Source organism: Mercenaria mercenaria, chromosome 10, assembly GCF_021730395.1.
Source record: "Mercenaria mercenaria strain notata chromosome 10, MADL_Memer_1, whole genome shotgun sequence".
NCBI classification, from domain to species: Eukaryota; Metazoa; Mollusca; class Bivalvia; order Venerida; family Veneridae; genus Mercenaria; species Mercenaria mercenaria.
Window position 1 is genome coordinate 79,172,596 of NC_069370.1, and position 15,614 is coordinate 79,188,209.

General features: G+C 35.7%; 1 protein-coding gene across 1 annotated transcript in view; it reads left to right on the plus strand.

Moving 5' to 3' along the window:
- The window catches only part of LOC123560135 (uncharacterized), a 31,985-nt gene that overhangs the window by 10,229 nt on the left and 6,142 nt on the right, over nucleotides 1–15,614 (plus strand). The window contains exons 2-8 of the mRNA XM_053517015.1: nucleotides 12,096–12,131; nucleotides 12,537–12,643; nucleotides 13,360–13,424; nucleotides 13,900–14,057; nucleotides 14,622–14,736; nucleotides 14,988–15,004; nucleotides 15,433–15,559. Coding sequence (XP_053372990.1) covers nucleotides 12,096–12,131; nucleotides 12,537–12,643; nucleotides 13,360–13,424; nucleotides 13,900–14,057; nucleotides 14,622–14,736; nucleotides 14,988–15,004; nucleotides 15,433–15,559 — 625 coding nt within the window. The remainder of the gene's footprint in view (nucleotides 1–12,095; nucleotides 12,132–12,536; nucleotides 12,644–13,359; nucleotides 13,425–13,899; nucleotides 14,058–14,621; nucleotides 14,737–14,987; nucleotides 15,005–15,432; nucleotides 15,560–15,614) is intronic.

The window sequence follows — 15,614 nt, forward strand, 5'->3', positions numbered from 1 at the left end:
CGGTGATACTTCGGACGTATAAAGCTGCTCGGGGAGCATTATTCAAAAGGAGCGTTATACGATGATACTACGGACGTGTAAAGCTGCCCGGGGAGCATTATTCAGAAGGAGCGTTTTACGATGATAGTACGGACGTATAAAGCTGCCCGGTGAGCATTATTCAAAAGGAGCGTTATACGATGATACTACGGACGTATAAAGCTGCCCGGTGATACTTCGGACGTATAAAGCTGCTCGGGGAGCATTATTCAAAAGGAGCGTTATACGATGATACTACGGACGTGTAAAGCTGCCCGGGGAGCATTATTCAGAAGGAGCGTTTTACGATGATAGTACGGACGTATAAAGCTGCCCGGGGAGCATTATTCAGAAGGAGCGTTTTACGATGATAGTACGGACGTATAAAGTTGCCCGGTGATACTACGGACGTATAAAGCTGCCCGGGGAGCATTATTCAGAAGGAGCGTTATACGATGATACTACGGACGTATAAAGCTGCCCGGTGACACTTCGGACGTATAAAGCTGCCCGGGGAGCATTATTCAAAAGGAGCGTTATACGATGATACTACGGACGTATAAAGCTGCCCGGTGACACTTCGGACGTATAAAGCTGCCCGGGGAGCATTATTCAGAAGGAGCGTTATACGATGATACTACGGACGTATAAAGCTGCCCGGTGACACTTCGGACGTATAAAGCTGCCCGGGGAGCATTATTCAGAAGGAGCGTTATACGATGATACTACGGACGTATAAAGCTGCCCGGGGAGCATTATTCAAAAGGAGCGTTATACGATGATACTACGGACGTGTAAAGCTGCCCGGTGACACTTCGGACGTATAAAGCTGCCCGATGATACTACGGACGTATAAAGCTGCCCGGTGACACTTCGGACGTATAAAGCTGCTCGGGGAGCATTATTCAAAAGGAGCGTTATACGATGATACTACGGACGTGTAAAGCTGCCCGGGGAGCGTTATTCAGAAGGAGCGTTATACGATGATACTACGGACGTATAAAGCTGCCCGGTGACACTTCGGACGTATAAAGCTGCCCGGGGAGCATTATTCAAAAGGAGCGTTATACGATGATAGTACGGACGTATAAAGTTGCCCGGTGATACTACGGACGTATAAAGCTGCCCGGGGAGCATTATTCAAAAGGAGCGTTATACGATGATACTACGGACGTATAAAGCTGCCCGGTGATACTACGGACGTATAAAGCTGCCCGGGGAGCATTATTCAGAAGGAGCGTTATACGATGATACTACGGACGTATAAAGCTGCCCGGGGAGCGTTATTCAGAAGGAGCGTTATACGATGATACTACGGACATATAAAGCTGCCCGGTGATACTACGGACGTATAAAGCTGCCCGGGGAGCATTATTCAAAAGGAGCGTTATACGATGATACTACGGACGTATAAAGCTGCCCGGTGATACTACGGACGTATAAAGCTGCCCGGGGAGCATTATTCAGAAGGAGCGTTATACGATGATACTACGGACGTATAAAGCTGCCCGGGGAGCGTTATTCAGAAGGAGCGTTATACGATGATACTTCGGACGTATAAAGCTGCCCGGTGAGCATTATTCAGAAAGAGCGTTATACGATGATACTACGGACGTATAAAGCTGCCCGGGGAGCGTTATTCAGAAGGAGCGTTATACGATGATACTACGGACGTATAAAGCTGCCCGGTGATACTACGGACGTATAAAGCTGCCCGGGGAGCATTATTCAGAAGGAGCGTTATACGATGATACTACGGACGTATAAAGCTGCCCGGTGACACTTCGGACGTATAAAGCTGCCCGGGGAGCATTATTCAAAAGGAGCGTTATACGATGATACTACGGACATATAAAGCTGCCCGGGGAGCATTATTCAAAAGGAGCGTTATACGATGATACTACGGACATATAAAGCTGCCCGGGGAGCATTATTCAAAAGGAGCGTTATACGATGACACTACGGACGTATAAAGCTGCCCGGGGAGCGTTATTCAGAAGGAGCGTTATACGATGATACTACGGACGTATAAAGCTGCCCGATGATACTACGGACGTGTAAAGCTGCCCGGGGAGCATTATTCAGAAGGAGCGTTATACGATGATACTACGGACGTATAAAGCTGCCCGATGATACTACGGACGTATAAAGCTGCCCGGGGAGCATTATTCAGAAGGAGCGTTATACGATGATACTACGGACGTATAAAGCTGCCCGATGATACTACGGACGTATAAAGCTGCCCGGGGAGCATTATTCAGAAGGAGCGTTATACGATGATACTACGGACGTATAAAGCTGCCCGGTGATACTACGGACGTATAAAGCTGCCCGGGGAGCATTATTCAGAAGGAGCGTTATACGATGATACTACGACGTATAAAGCTGCCCGATGATACTACGGACGTATAAAGCTGCCCGGGGAGCATTATTCAGAAGGAGCGTTTAACGATGATACTACGGACGTATAAAGCTGCCCGGTGATACTACGGACGTATAAAGCTGCCCGGGGAGCATTATTCAGAAGGAGCGTTTTACGATGATACTACGGACGTATAAAGCTGCCCGGGGAGCGTTATTCAGAAGGAGCGTTTTACGATGATACTTCGGACGTATAAAGCTGCCCGGGGAGCGTTATTCAGAAGGAGCGTTTTACGATGATACTACGGACGTATAAAGCTGCACGTGGAGTGTTATTCAAAAGGGGGTGTTGTTTGGTCCCAAAGAGCTTAATATTTAGCTTGGCAAAAATGTATGAGGCACCTAAAATTACACAAAATTTAACCAAATATCGTCAAAAAATCACGTGTCATAACGGACATACTGGTTTTACGCGTGATAAATATTTCGATCATACATGTATAACAAACCAGTTTTGCTTTGCTTTCGTGTTTTAACTTATCTTTACCCATTTTATAATCTCTTACCAATGAAAAATATATCTGCGAAAAAGTTTTACACTGATTTTCCTGATTTAATGAAAAGGAAATTTTTTGTTCACATAAGTTCAAAATATTTATATCTCATGGACATCACATCTTACTCGTAAAATTACAGCTGTCACATTTAGTCTGATTTTCATTACCTAGATGCATTCTGCAACTTATTGTAGCAATTCAGATGAGTATTATCATATCACTCGAGCTGCGACCTCGTGATATAATTCCTTCGCATCTGAACTTCAAACAATGATTTTATTTAACAACAAATCACAAATTGAGACATATTATTTCTTAAATAATGGTATTATTTTAAACTATTTGTAACATGCGTGCATAAAAAGAAAAAGAAGAAAATACTCAAATATGTTGCGCTAGAAACATAGTAATTTATCCGGTTATTTTAACAAATACATATTATATATTGATAAGGCTAAATAGGATCCCATCTCACCCCGCGATCAAAGAATTGGAGAAGTTCTGAAACAATTTCCAGCCAATAAATATTAAGCTTGACTATCAAAGCAAAGAGCTTGCCTTTATGTACAATAAACTTGATTTCCAAATCAAAAGTACAGGGATGGAAAGGCACGTTCTAAAAACGCAGCCTCCCCAAACACAGCACGTGGAGGCGCACATGACAAAAATACACGCTCTCACACAAAGCAAACACACTGAGACAAAACTAACAAATAAAGAAACACAGTATGGCACTGCCTTGGAACGGTCAGTGGCAAAACCACTTAGGGGGAGCTTAAACCGCTTTATCGAGCACCTTACCTCACATTTAACCCCACTATTTTCCAATGTCATAAAAGACATTGTAAATGAAAAATATCCCTAACATACACAAAGGCAACATATGGCATGTAATGTAAAACACAAAAATGTTCTTGTATATTCATATAAAAAGCAATCCTTAAAAACCTAAAACGCATGTACTCAGTGCCTTAGCAGAAGACAGACAACAAAGGAAACGCCCTTAAGGGCCCAACGAAGCAAGCCAGAAGACAGAAATCAAAATAGCTCAGACCCGATCGCAACATATCATAGTTTCCTCCACTTGTCCCGTCAAACACAATCAAAGAGGAAAGCGTAGCGTCCAACTGTAAAAGGACTGGTGTGTCGTGTCTCAAAACAGTTGGGTCATAATCTTTTAATAAAACCTTCGATAACTTTACTTTATACAGTTGAAAAATTGCTATGACCCAAAATGTTACGAAGTTTGTAAATCACATCCCACATGAAATAAACAAAAATCATATAAAACGGATTCTGATATACCATCTAGCAGAACTGTCTTTAAATCAGTATTTATTTTAAAACCAAATCTGAATTACGATAGTAAAATTTAGCAAAGTATTTAGGTATTTTATAATAACGGTAGCCCTGTTGAAGAAGCTTATTTGTAATATATTGATTACATTCATTGCAATCATCAACATGGCTACACGCTCTTGCAAACTGAATTAATTAAGAAATATATATCCCATAGGATGTTGCCTGGGATACATCCCAAACCTATTTGGGGGAGTTTACAATACTAAAATCAAAATCGTCCCTCTTGTCATATATGTTTGTATAAAATTGTCGTAAATAGAGATATGTAAATCTAGAAATGCAGCAGTAGTATCAGAATTGTAAGTTTTATTTAACTGGAGCTCCCGGGGATAAATAGTATCCACCAGTTGGGCAAACAATTGGGATTATCCATATTAAGAATATCATCCAGATAGAGTGATGCAGTAATAATGTCACTCTGCCTGGAGAAAGTCCCAAACATAAAATATCTTTCATAACAATATAAAAACAAGTCTGCGATAAGGGGTGTACAAATTCTTCCCATGTTTGAAAAAAGCCATAAATATCCTTAAAGCTAAGAATATTTCTCTTAGACGAGAACTTGATGAAGCCGAAGATCGTATTGAAACCCTTGACAGGGAGCAAGATGAAGCTGAACAGTATGGGAGGCGCTAATCCCTAAGATTTTCCGGTGACAGGTGAATCAAAAAAATTTAACACTGATAATGAAATGGTCACAATCTGCATTGAAAAAATGTCCCGTGAATCTCCCTATTACTTCCGATGATATTGAAATGTCCAACTTACTTAGTTCGGTGAAAAATGGCAAGGCACAAATAATTTGTAAGTCGAAATCTTGGAAAGTGAAAATCATTGTCTTCTTAAATACGAAAACCCTTTAAAAATCACAAAACAGATGACTTCGATGTTTTTGTTACTTACGATTTGACAAAGAAAAGACAATTTATTGTACAACAATTGAATTCTACTAGAAAAGATTATAAAATAGACTCTTTCTGGGCAGTTGATGACAGAATCTTCTTAAAGGAGAAATCTGCTAATACATACAGAGGAGTGAACACATTAGTGAGATCAATTGATGAAATAGAACATTTTTTGCCTTATCCAATTTCTTCAATGACTGAAAATCCACTGGAAAATTTATCACATTCAAAAGTAGGAAATGGACCTCATCACTCTGTGGCCAATGTTGGCTAATATGGCACTACTTGTGCTTTATAAGCAGAGACCATTACAATGTTGTTTACATATCATATACATGTATATCCTAAAAATAAATGATGTAATCCTTTCACATAAATAATACAGCTAGTCTAACATAGTATTTAATCAGTAACAATATATGTATGTTTACTAGCTTATACTATGATAAGAAGAGTCCATAACAACGTTGAATATATGATTATATACATGTATATTCTACATAATACAAGTTGTTTTACCCTTACATTAGTTAGAGGTAGTGTAACGCAGTATCTTATGATAATATATGTGCAGAAACTAACTTTATACTATTATTAGCAAAGACAATATAATGTTGTATATATTATATATACATAATGCATCTTGTCCTACCTTCACATACATGATACATATTGAATCATTTATATTTGTAACAACCAGTAGAAATATCTTAATTTCAAATGAAATTTACAGTATTTTCCTTTCAATTTAAGATACATTTTAAATATCCAAACAATTGTTAATTTAATGTCTGTGCAAATATGATGTATTTTTCCAGTTTAGACATTTAACAATTAAAAATTTTTACAAGCAAATGTTCTTTTCCCCATTTTTTTGCCAAGATGTTTACTCTCCATATCTTTATTACAAATCAAGTATACTGAAATTTCACTTTTGAATACAATCATGGTTTGTTGATGTTTTTCTCTCTCTCTTTCTCATTTCTAACCCAAAGGATATCTACTCAATCTCTTCATAAAGTTATGTTGCTAAACTTTTAAGGACAATCTTGTTGATAATTAACAAGTGTGTATCTATATATGCTTTTATCCCACAGTCATAAGTTCGATATGGACGTACAGTATTATTGAAACATAATAAATGTGTACTATATTTATTGAAACATATTCTTCGATTTATGAAATTACTTAAACATATTTTAAAAGTAAGACAACAAACAATTAATGCTACAGTATATGGTGAATTTGGACGAGTTCCAATGGGTGTTATTCGAAAGGTAAGACCTTAGAAACTTACCTAAACTTGAAACATATTGTATGTTTAAAACCGACGTATTTGTCATGTGTTAAAAACGCTAATAAATGCACTGTCCAGATTTAAATGTTCAGCTCACAATTTACTTATAGAAGAAGGAAGGCATAGAAATGTAGACAGAAATCTTAGATTGTGTACAAGTAGTTACATTTATACAATTGAACTGAGAATAAATATCACTTTCTGTTAGTGTTTTTATTTTATAGAGACTTATAAAATATATATTTTCCAAACTGTTATTGTCATTAATAATTTGAATAAGTTTAGATCTTTGTTATGCAATTGACACAGTGGTATTATCAATAAGTTGGCTAAATTTATTTATCAATCGTTTTCTATAAGATGTTGATTGCAATAGTGTACTTGTAGTATAACTCATACCTTTTATCTGTATGTCTATACTTGTGTATTCATGCTTTTCTCATATTATTTGTAATTGTTTAACACCTTCATACAGTATTGGCGATGAACGTTACACATATACTATTGATATTGAAATTGCACAATTATTCTGTGGTGTGTACACAGAAAGGAAAATGAGTTTAGATATGCAATTCACATTTAGAGATATGTACATAAGATGAATATAGTTTTGGTATCGGATTATATTGTTAAAAAAAGTGTTCATTATACAAAATGCTTAAAAGTTTGTGTCAAAAACAAATAGAAAAGCTGTACAAATAGACGGTATGCGTAATTACAAGGGTTGAAAATCAATACTTTTTATACTGCACATGAACTTTTACAGATACAAATATGAAGGGCAGGTAATAACAAGAATGGTTTCAATAACATTTTCTACAATGTTGATTAATATTCAAAACTGTGTCATATGAAATAGGATTTACTATAACATTAGTATATATTATGTTCATGATGAAAACTGTGGCAGCCACATTTTAAACAAAGACATTATGAGCCTTTAAGGACGATACAACTTTGGTATCGATTATATTGTTCAAAAAAGTGTTCTATTGGATTAAAATTTTTGCAGTCATTTATTGTGTTGAATGTATACAGAAAGGAAAATGGTTTTAAGGTCATTCTGCACGTTTGATAAACCGGAAGTGATGGCATTACCACATTTATCCAGAAAACGTAGAATAAAGCCTGGATTTGCGTATTGAAATGAAAACCAGTTTATGAAATAATGACAACCCGTGAGTAAATGTATTAAAATGGCACTGTTATCTTTCTAACGTTAAAATATGATATTAATACATATGCGACACGTTAAATAATTCAAAATAATGTCTTAAAATTAACTTGAAATAGGCGGTTCACTTTAATCATGGTCAGACATCTCCAAAATAAGCACATGGACCTATACATTTTACTTCACCATATTATATGCCATATGTTTATTCACGACTGTTAGATGTTTCATCAAAATCTACATTATAGAAAAAAAACTATTCGCGAAAATGTTATGAAAGTTGCCCGCAGACTCCTACTTTGAAAATTGCGTGAGGTCCTTTTTTCAAATCAGTCTAGCAAAAAAATCAAGCACGCGACCTTATCTTATTTATTTGCTGTATTTTCTAAGTATAGTCCGAAGTTTTGAAAAATCTGAGTTTAATCAAATTCTACTTTGTAGCAAAAAGTTCGATCCGAACGTGCAGAACTACCTTAAATATGCAATGTACATTTAAGTAGATGAATATAACTTTGTAACTGGATTGTATTTTTCAAAACGTGTTCTATTGGATTGGGCCGTTGGTGAGTACCTTTGTTAAGATCATTACTGAACCGAAGGGAAGACAACCGCAACAACAATTGGGTGTTTAAAAGGCATAGTTATCTCGCTTTACCTGTCATACAATTTGAAAAAGAATAAGTTGGCGGCAATAATATCCTCCACATTCCTTGATTCTAGTCTACACATTGTTACTTAACAAATAATCAAGGCCTTAGAGTGGGTTGTCGTCTAATTTACCACGGTTCATAATTCAGATGCGTAGGAATTGAATACTGAAGCATCTGAACGATGAACAGTGGTAAGTAAGACGATAAATCACAAGAAGGCCTTGAATTTATTTTCATTTTGGCATGCTCATTGAAATATTTTGATAAATATTATGCATAATTTTATTTACCGGACGTCATGCGGCAATTGGACGTCATAATTGACGTAGTAATGCTCTCTCACCAGTCGGCGCGTCAGCCGGCCGTTGTTTATTGCAGAATATTCAGAGCTTGATCTTTTTTGTTTAACTTTAAATCAAATCAAATCGAATCATGTTAGAATGTGTATCGGGCCGATTGGATGCGATCTCTCAATTTCGTCAACAGTTAAGGGTGGGTTGACATTCATTTAATTATTGCCTATATTTAGTAACGGTTTACTGTTTTATTGAAATGTTGACCAATAATGGGGACATTTTTGTTGGGGACATTGGATGGTTTCTCGTCGGCCCCGGCAGGTTGGAACACCACTCTGTGGAAACGTAGGGAGGTCCTGCGTCCGTACTGTTCTAAATCATCCATATTTTTTTTCCAGGAGTTCAATTGTCTCTTCAGTCTCAGCCAAATTTATTTGCAATTTTTCGAGTTTTGGTTTCAAGTTCGGTTATATTCGTGTTCTGTTTTTCACATTAGTCCGTTAATATGGTCAAGTTACATAACAGTAAATATAGACAATATGATAGCTATAACAGATCGAAACACTTGTGGGTAACAAGAATATGGTGACAAAACGTTAATTTCTCTGTATAATAAGTCAGGAATTCTATGATATTTCTGAGCAACAAGGAAATAAACTGTAAATGTTTACATTCTGTCTAATATTTCTATTGATAAAATTTATTTAAAAAATCGGAGAATGTAGTGCCGTGTAAGACTTTACTACAGGATGAATGTAATTTCATTAAAGTATTATAAGTATTATAAAAATTGTGGTGTCAAGAGCTTTTCTCCTGATTCGCACAATTGTACATTTTGATATCTGTTTGTATTCGAGCTGTAATTTGATGCATAGACACATTATAAGAACATTATCGCGCATGCAAATGGTCTAAATATGTATGATACTTACACAGGCAAACATTATCAGTAATGAAATCGCCCTTAAAACAAATATGACAGTATTTTTTAAAAGTGGTGGCGCTATCGCATCAGTGATGGCGCTATACAGTAGTGGTGGCGCTGTGGATATGGTATGCATTTTCTGTTCAATCGCGGCTACCAACTTACACGTCTACCTCGTTTAAGATCTGAACAAATTGAATAGTTTTATTTCTCATATAACCAACAGATTTCCAATCAATAGAAACACAGAAAAGACAACATTTCGTAGCTAAGCACTTCCGAAATAAAAGTGTCCACCACATAATATTTCCTTTGATTATTTCCCCCCGAGAAATGTATCATTATACATATCTAACCTGTTAGACTCCATCTGCATTTAATAATTACATCTAGAAACAACATGTATACATGCATCCTTGCCGCTACTCTGAAAATAAAATCTCAATTTTTACATTTTCTTTTTCAAATATTTCCAGAACATCTATTAATACTTTTAAAAAGGTTTTCTCTTTGTTAAAAAGAAAGTATTTAGTTAATTGACTTATCTGCCTAATTAATGACAGAGTCTTTACGTGCACCAAATTAATACAATTAAATGTCACATTCCTCCATTTCGCTAGTATTTTCAAGTTCTTCTTCGTGCTTAGAATCGTCTCATATCTTAAAGTGTTTCTTGATTTGAAAGTGACTGACTTGTCAAAAGTTTTGTTTTATTTGGAATGTGACATTAGTTTTATAACCTATTTTTAATAGGTGAACAAATCAGGCCCTTTTTGAATGACGATATTTTGGAGGAGAATGTGTCCTTGTTGTAGAACTTTACTTCAGTGGGATTAATGTGTTAATTTGAATTAATCCCTTTGGAGAAAAAGGCTTGGCAAAATATTGTTCTTTTTAAGTTGTTAGGAGAGGTCCACTTTCCCCTTTTCGCTTGAGACTTCCCATCTGCAACTGATAAACAGTGTCTGCATGATATTTGAATATACAAAAGTTTTATAATGTGGTTAAAAGGTTAGTCGTTCAATCATTATTTACACACATGGTTCTTTTAATTCCAAAATACTTTAAGACACTAAATTTAAAAAGGTAAATGACAATCCCTATAATCATACCTTATTTTTCATGAATAAAACTATTGTAATTTGTAGTCAGAGACGTTCTAATGCTAACCGTCCGCCACAGCGCCACCACTACTGTATAGCGCAATTACTGATGTAAAAGCGCCACCACTTTTAAAAATGCTTGTGTATTTCTTTTACCGGAGATTTTATTAATACTAATGTATGTCTGAGTGAGTATTAAACACTTTTAGACCAGTTGCATGCGCAATAATGTTCATATAGTGTGTCTATGCAACGAAACTTCGTTGGAATGCATACAGATGTCAAAACTTACAAATGTCGGATTCAGGAGAAAAGCTCTTGACACCACAATTTACATTATATCTTAACGTAATTACAGTCAACCTATAATAAAAATGTTCTTACGCGGAACTACATTCGCCGATTTTTTTAAATAAGTCATATCAACGAAAATGTAACGTAAAATATAAATTCTACTCACCTGTTTACATTTTGAAACCGATGATAGCTGCACCACGAAAATGCCGATAGCTCTTTTCCTTATCCCCACCTTTTGGTGGTGGCGCTAGGGTTTAATAGCCATACATTTAGGCACATAGGACCCTTTCAGTCTACAAATGGGATATTTGACCATCGACCAGTTTCAACTGGGATATTAAGGTTTACCGTTCTAAGTTTGAGGATAGGTAAGTACAAATGTTTTGGCAATAATGTTAGATAGTCTTCACGCTTATTCTGCTCTTTAAAGAGACCGTAGAGTTTTCCCTTATTTGATGTCTGCATTCTACCATGCCAATCTGTAACGAATTGGTCAATGAGTATTTGCTTTTTTAAGAAATGCACATTTTTTAAATTTCTAAGATACTCCAATATGAACAGTTGTGTCAAAATACTCTTGATTGAGCCATTTGAATTAGCGTTCGCTGTTTAACATGATTCTGTATATAATATACGTATAACTTTGAACTAAACTTGACTAATATTTTATTATACATGTGTGTTTTATCATATCTAACGGACATCTGCCTAATTCTCAGTACAACATGTAAACTAGAGTGTTTTTCCTTGACTTATTTATTTGAAGCAAAAAAATATTAGTGGATATTTTTTCAATATCGTTTGTATTTTCAATGCCACATACAGACGGCCGACTCGACGAGTTCTCCGAGATCATTTATGTTACCTTTTTTACATACTCAATTATAAACTATGTTAAGTTACAATGTAAGCAGAAACCTCAATATCTTATAACAAACTCAATCAAACCAAATCATCTTTTGTTTAACTTTGTTGCGTTCTGTTTATTATAATGATATTGTAGATTTTAATATACAGTATGTATTTTTTGATTTACGTTATATTATTATATTAAAACATTTCAAAAAGTATGGAAGATTTCACAAATATATCACTTATATTCTAAGCGGTATAAACATGACTTGGTAATGTTTATCATTTATAATTTAAGGGACCACAATTGCACCTTCGGCCACTCCAACACCAGGTATATATTATGACTTATCACATTCTTGATAAATTTTCACAGTTATTCTACTGATGTTTCTATTTTTAGCACAACATAACGTATAAACAATATAACAGATTTAAAACAATGACTGAAAAATGTATCTGTTCGTCTGTCTGTAGCCAAACTTTTAGTTGATAATAGTTTTGAGGAGATGACTTACCATTGCGAAATATTGAGTTCTAAATTTGGGGATGAATCAGATTAGTCAACGCATACATAGCCGTTTGGTTTATAACAGAATACTAGAACGCCAATATAAAACCTTCGTACCCAACACTTCCCTCCCTAATGCCACAAATACGTCGTACAATTTCCACATATGCTACGTCTGGACTAATTGTGTTAATTTTGTCTAATGGAAGTATTAATTGAATGTTTTAGACAGCGTACAAGTGGTGAATGTGGTGCTGACACTGGATATTACTGTTGAAGGCAATCTAAATGTTAGTGTAACATATGAGACATACAGACTTGAAGTACAAGCTCGGGTACGCCGATTGTTTGGTTTATTTTTGTTCTCTTGTAGGCGGATACTCTTAAATACGTTAAAACATGTTTTAAAGCAGTAGACCCAGATGACAATTGGATTTTTCCATTCGATTACGAATTCTCAGTATGCGAATTTAGCATTTTCCTGTTATCATGAAAATGTAATTTTCTCTTACGGCTGAAGGATAAGAAATAGCATTTGCATGGAAATGGGCGATTTCGGATAATGGAAAAATATTCCTTCTCGTGTTTGCTGCAAACACTGATCAATAATATTTTGAAATTTACTTTATCAGGTAATGTGCACTTATTGTAACATTTTTGTAATGTTCACCGTTTTGTTTGAATTCAGTTTATGACAACTTCCTTTTTGAACATTTGCTACAGAAGAAAGTCATTTTGAAGAAAACACACACACACACACACACGCACGCACACACACGCCAAAAGGGTGTGTCAGCTCACACACACACATACGCACGCACACATTCACGCACGTACACACACACACGCGCGCCAAAAGAGTGTGTCAGCTCACCTTATATAAATTATATTTGAAGTTTTCACAAGTAACATGTCAGTAATAAGTATTAATTGACTTGTATACGTTTTGAACTAAAAAGATACACAAGCTATGATTTGGTTACAGACAATATCATCTTGCATTATATTATGTCACGCATCTAAATAACTATATTGCATTACATATTCGCAGCTAACGATAATATACATAGAGAAGCTTGGGGTTGTTACAGTCACCATCAAGATAAACAGTCTCAGGTAAGCCAGTTATGTTATAGGGCACCCAATATTTTATGTTAAAAGTGACAAAATACGCCTACTTCCGGTCTTATCTATGAACATATGGGTTCGAATGTTTCCAAATGAAATGCCGGTTAGTGACGGTCTGCTGCTCTAAACAACGACGCATATTTTATCTTGTCTGCAGATGTACTCATTTTCGGTTTAGATCGGTTTCGGCAAAGTTTGCCAGTCTTGGAATATAGAAATGAAACACATTCATTCATGCAAAATGCATTCAAGGATTAGATTGCTCGTTCTAAACTAAATTGTGCATAAATAGAAAAATTAGGATCTTTTTACTTTGGACTTCTTTCAACTGCACCACAAGAAAGAATTACTGATCTCATTTCTTTTGTATTTATTCCTGGAAACACCATATGCCTCCTGGATATTCGGTACTTTGGGCATAAAGCTTATAATGTTCTGAAGCAACAGCATTCCTGTTTTATAGTATTGGGAGTCTGGTAGTGGATTACGATGTGGTTGTGCCAAAAACTTCACTGCCAGATGTGGCAGTCGTTCACGCTGACATTGCTTCAGGCAATACAACAGTGCAAGTGTTTGGTGACAGCGTTCATGCTAGCGGTATTGTTATTGACAACACAACAGGTACTTTTGTATTAAATGTTTAAGTTTTATTGTACACAAATCATAGTAACGTTTATATGTCATTTTCCTGAAAAATTATATAGTAACGAAAGCATTTATTTATATACAACGGACGGGCAAATAGCTGAACGGACAACGCAGTGTTTTATGTTAGAACTAATTTGTTTTCTAAATTAATGCACTGCTTTAACTGGAAATATGTCATAAGCCAACACCCATCAGTAAGAAGTACCTCAATACATTGACTGTCTTTAGCATTAGAATAAACAAGTTTCATTGTAGAATAGTCTCCTCAGAGCAACAACCTCTGTACAACACAATTCAGACTTCCCTGTACTGTTATAGGACGTGTACTGTTAGTAGACCCGAAATGGAAGTCGGAAATCTCGGTTCGATCATGTATTTTCCGTATGCCATTTCGCAATTCTCCGGTATAAACGGAAAGCCAGGTGCTCACATGATCTACTTTATCGTCCAAAGAATGCTGAAACGCTAAACATTAATACCTTATCGCATGGCTTTGCCTGTACACTACCTTAGGTTGTCTTGTTTATATTTTGAAAGTGGACGTAGGTGTGAGAACAACAGAAGAACAACTGTGTGAGATATACGAAGCATCTGCTGGTGATTGTGGAACAGAATATTTATGTAGTGTCAGCAACGGTCTGCCATTCTGCGAGTAAGTATGTAGAGTGAACAACAATAATTGATTGAAATAAAATTTCAGTCGATGGGTAGGATGGATGTAGGTAAAAGAACAAAAACAAGTGAGGTATATTTGTTTGAAAAGTCTAATTGCTTGAAAAGTGACATTATGGGTCGTATGGCTGTAATAAGGATGCTTAAAAAAACTTTATAAAGTGTCTTCAAGAAACTCAAAATATAAGTAAATTTTACTCACACGTTTAATTTGATTTCTTTCTCTTTCAGATTACGACATACTGAAGGTTAGTTAATAATTATAATAATAATAATGATAATAATAACAATAATAATAATAACAATAATAATAATAACAAACTTTATCATTTATGACAACAACATTAAACTTTATAAGCGATATCAGCATAAATTGTCTTTGGTGTATGACTAGATTTTGGTTGAACGGAGTAACTGAGTTTTTTTTATCTTTAAATGCAATTTCATTTCCCCGCTCTTTTACAACGACAGCTTGCTGCATTTGTGAGTATTTGTCTCGAGAGCGGTATGCAATGGAAGGATTTACGTAAATGAAATAGAGGCTTCCCGTTCGGGTAAAATCAAATCCATCGAGCATTAAATTGGTATTCATAACCATTTTAAACCTATATCATACAAAATAAGTTAAATAACATATACTTCCATGTATCAATGTTTATCACTGTCTGTTTATCAGATACGCTACCACTGATCCTGGGACTTGGTATCGGCATACCGATGTTTCTTCTCTGTGTGGCAGCGATCATACTGTTTATTGTGTTCTATCACCATAGGATCAGGAGAAAGCAAAGAGGAATCTATAGGTATATTGTATTGAAAGATTGCGATCATATTGTTTAGCACAATAGGGTCAGGACA